Source organism: Palaemon carinicauda, chromosome 19 (genome assembly GCF_036898095.1).
Source record: "Palaemon carinicauda isolate YSFRI2023 chromosome 19, ASM3689809v2, whole genome shotgun sequence".
NCBI classification, from domain to species: Eukaryota; Metazoa; Arthropoda; class Malacostraca; order Decapoda; family Palaemonidae; genus Palaemon; species Palaemon carinicauda.
In genome coordinates this window covers 43,256,268-43,258,767 of record NC_090743.1, presented here as the reverse complement: position 1 = coordinate 43,258,767, position 2,500 = coordinate 43,256,268, and the positions used below count along the sequence as shown (strand labels likewise).

Below are 2,500 nucleotides of genomic sequence, written 5' to 3'. Positions count from 1 at the left end.
TGATAAATTTTGCACATTTTTACGTGTTTTTCATATTCAGATAAGCCATATATATTTTAGATATATTAATGTCTGGATTCTCTTAACGACCTCGGGATCAGAGCCCCAGGCGAAATCACACAAAGACAAGAGCTTGGCTCCGGCTGGGAATCGAACCCTGGTCGGCAAGTTTATATAGACAGTGACTAACCCATTTGGCCACGAAGAAAGATAAAAGTCAATGACAATTCTACTGTACTTATACCTGTCGAATTCAAGTATTTTGTACTTAGAATTGAAATCAACCCATCTTCACCATCGATTCCCGGCCGGAGCCAAGCTCTTGTCTTTGTGTGATTTCGCCTGGGGCTCTGATCCCGAGGTCGTTAAGAGAATCCAGACATTAATATATCTAAAATATATATGGCTTATTTGAATATGAAAAACACGTAAAAATGTGCAAAATTTATCATTAATTGAATGCCAAGTAACAAACTACCAATTAGCTACGATGGTGAAGATGGGTTGATTTCAATTCTAAGTACAAAATACTTGAATTCGACAGGTATAAGTACAGTAGAATTGTCATTGACTTTTATCTTTCTTCGTGGCCAAATGGGTTAGTCACTGTCTATATAAGCTTGCCGACCAGGGTTCGATTCCCGGCCGGAGCCAAGCTCTTGTCTTTGTGTGATTTCGCCTGGGGCTCTGATCCCGAGGTCGTTAAGAGAATCCAGACATTAATATATCTAAAATATATATGGCTTATTTGAATATGAAAAACACGTAAAAATGTGCAAAATTTATCATTAATTGAATGCCAAGTAACAAACTACCAATTAGCTACGATGGTGAAGATGGGTTGATTTCAATTCTAAGTACAAAATACTTGAATTCGACAGGTATAAGTACAGTAGAATTGTCATTGACTTTTATCTTTCTTCGTGGCCAAATGGGTTAATCACTGTCTATATAAGCTTGCCGACCAGGGTTCGATTCCCGGCCGGAGCCAAGCTCTTGTCTTTGTGTGATTTCGCCTGGGGCTCTGATCCCGAGGTCGTTAAGAGAATCCAGACATTAATATATCTAAAATATATATGGCTTATTTGAATATGAAAAACACGTAAAAATGTGCAAAATTTATCATTAATTGAATGCCAAGTAACAAACTACCAATTAGCTACGATGGTGAAGATGGGTTGATTTCAATTCTAAGTACAAAATACTTGAATTCGACAGGTATAAGTACAGTAGAATTGTCATTGACTTTTATCTTTCTTCGTGGCCAAATGGGTTAATCACTGTCTATATAAGCTTGCCGACCAGGGTTCGATTCCCGGCCGGAGCCAAGCTCTTGTCTTTGTGTGATTTCGCCTGGGGCTCTGATCCCGAGGTCGTTAAGAGAATCCAGACATTAATATATCTAAAATATATATGGCTTATCTGAATATGAAAAACACGTAAAAATGTGCAAAATTTATCATATATATATATATACTATATATATATATATATATATATATATATATATATATATATATATATATATATATATATATATATATATATATATATATATATATATATATATATATATATATATATATATATATATATGTGTGTGTGTGTGTACATATATATATATACAGTATATATATATATATATATATATATATATATATATATATATATATATATATATATATATATATATATATATATATATATATATATATATTTCATTACTTTTTTCTTCCTACCTGCTCAATTCTTTCACTTCCACCTCAATGATCTTTAATGACGCATGCAAAATAGTGCATGCTGCCTGGCCTTGTGGCAACTTAATCCCCAGACGTTTGCCGAGTTCTCTGGCCCAGTCTTGGCAATTGGCAAAGGCTACATTGTAATCCACTCCATTGAACTTATTCTTTTTAGCTTCTTCGTCCACGGTGTCAGGCCATACTTGGAGAGTCTTAAGCTTCTCGTTATTGAATGTAAAGCCGGGAGTCTTTGGTTCTCCTTTTCCTTTAGAGAACTCTAGTTTTCCATCAACCCGAGTAGCTTCATAATGAGCTTGGTAGTAGCCCCAATCAAAGTAAAGCACCCAGTGCTTGGCGATAGGGATATTTTGGCAGCACTGACCCGAGAAGCTTGAGCTGCCTGACGCCTTATTGTTCTTAATGGACCGTTTGCACAGGTACACAGTGCAGCTTGGAATTACGGGTAGTTTATCCCCGTCCTCGACGGCGTTTCTGGACGGTGGGTTCAATAAATCTGAACTAGTTTTCAATCTTTTTGACGACCTTGATGACATTATGAGCTTGGATTTCCTCTTATTGTCAGAGACGAGGATTTCAAGAAGATAAACTTGATTACTCGCTAATTTCAGTCGTGCAACTGTCTGCTACCTGGATTGGTTCAAAACTGTGGTAGCTGTTTACAGTAATCCTTGTCAGCCTCCGAAAGTCAGATGTTGAAATCATTTTATCTCATCCGGTTTGACTTTGTTGCTGTTGTCTTT

The 2,500-nt window shown here is 36.2% G+C and overlaps 1 protein-coding gene across 1 annotated transcript in view; it reads right to left on the bottom strand.

Moving 5' to 3' along the window:
• Nucleotides 1-2,425, bottom strand: part of LOC137658227 (uncharacterized) — a 4,306-nt gene extending 1,881 nt beyond the window's left edge. Inside the window, exon 1 of the mRNA XM_068392910.1 lies at nt 1,740-2,425. Coding sequence (XP_068249011.1) covers nt 1,740-2,293 — 554 coding nt within the window. The 5' untranslated portion in view covers nt 2,294-2,425. The remainder of the gene's footprint in view (nt 1-1,739) is intronic.
• Between the last annotated feature and the right edge of the window lie 75 nt (nt 2,426-2,500).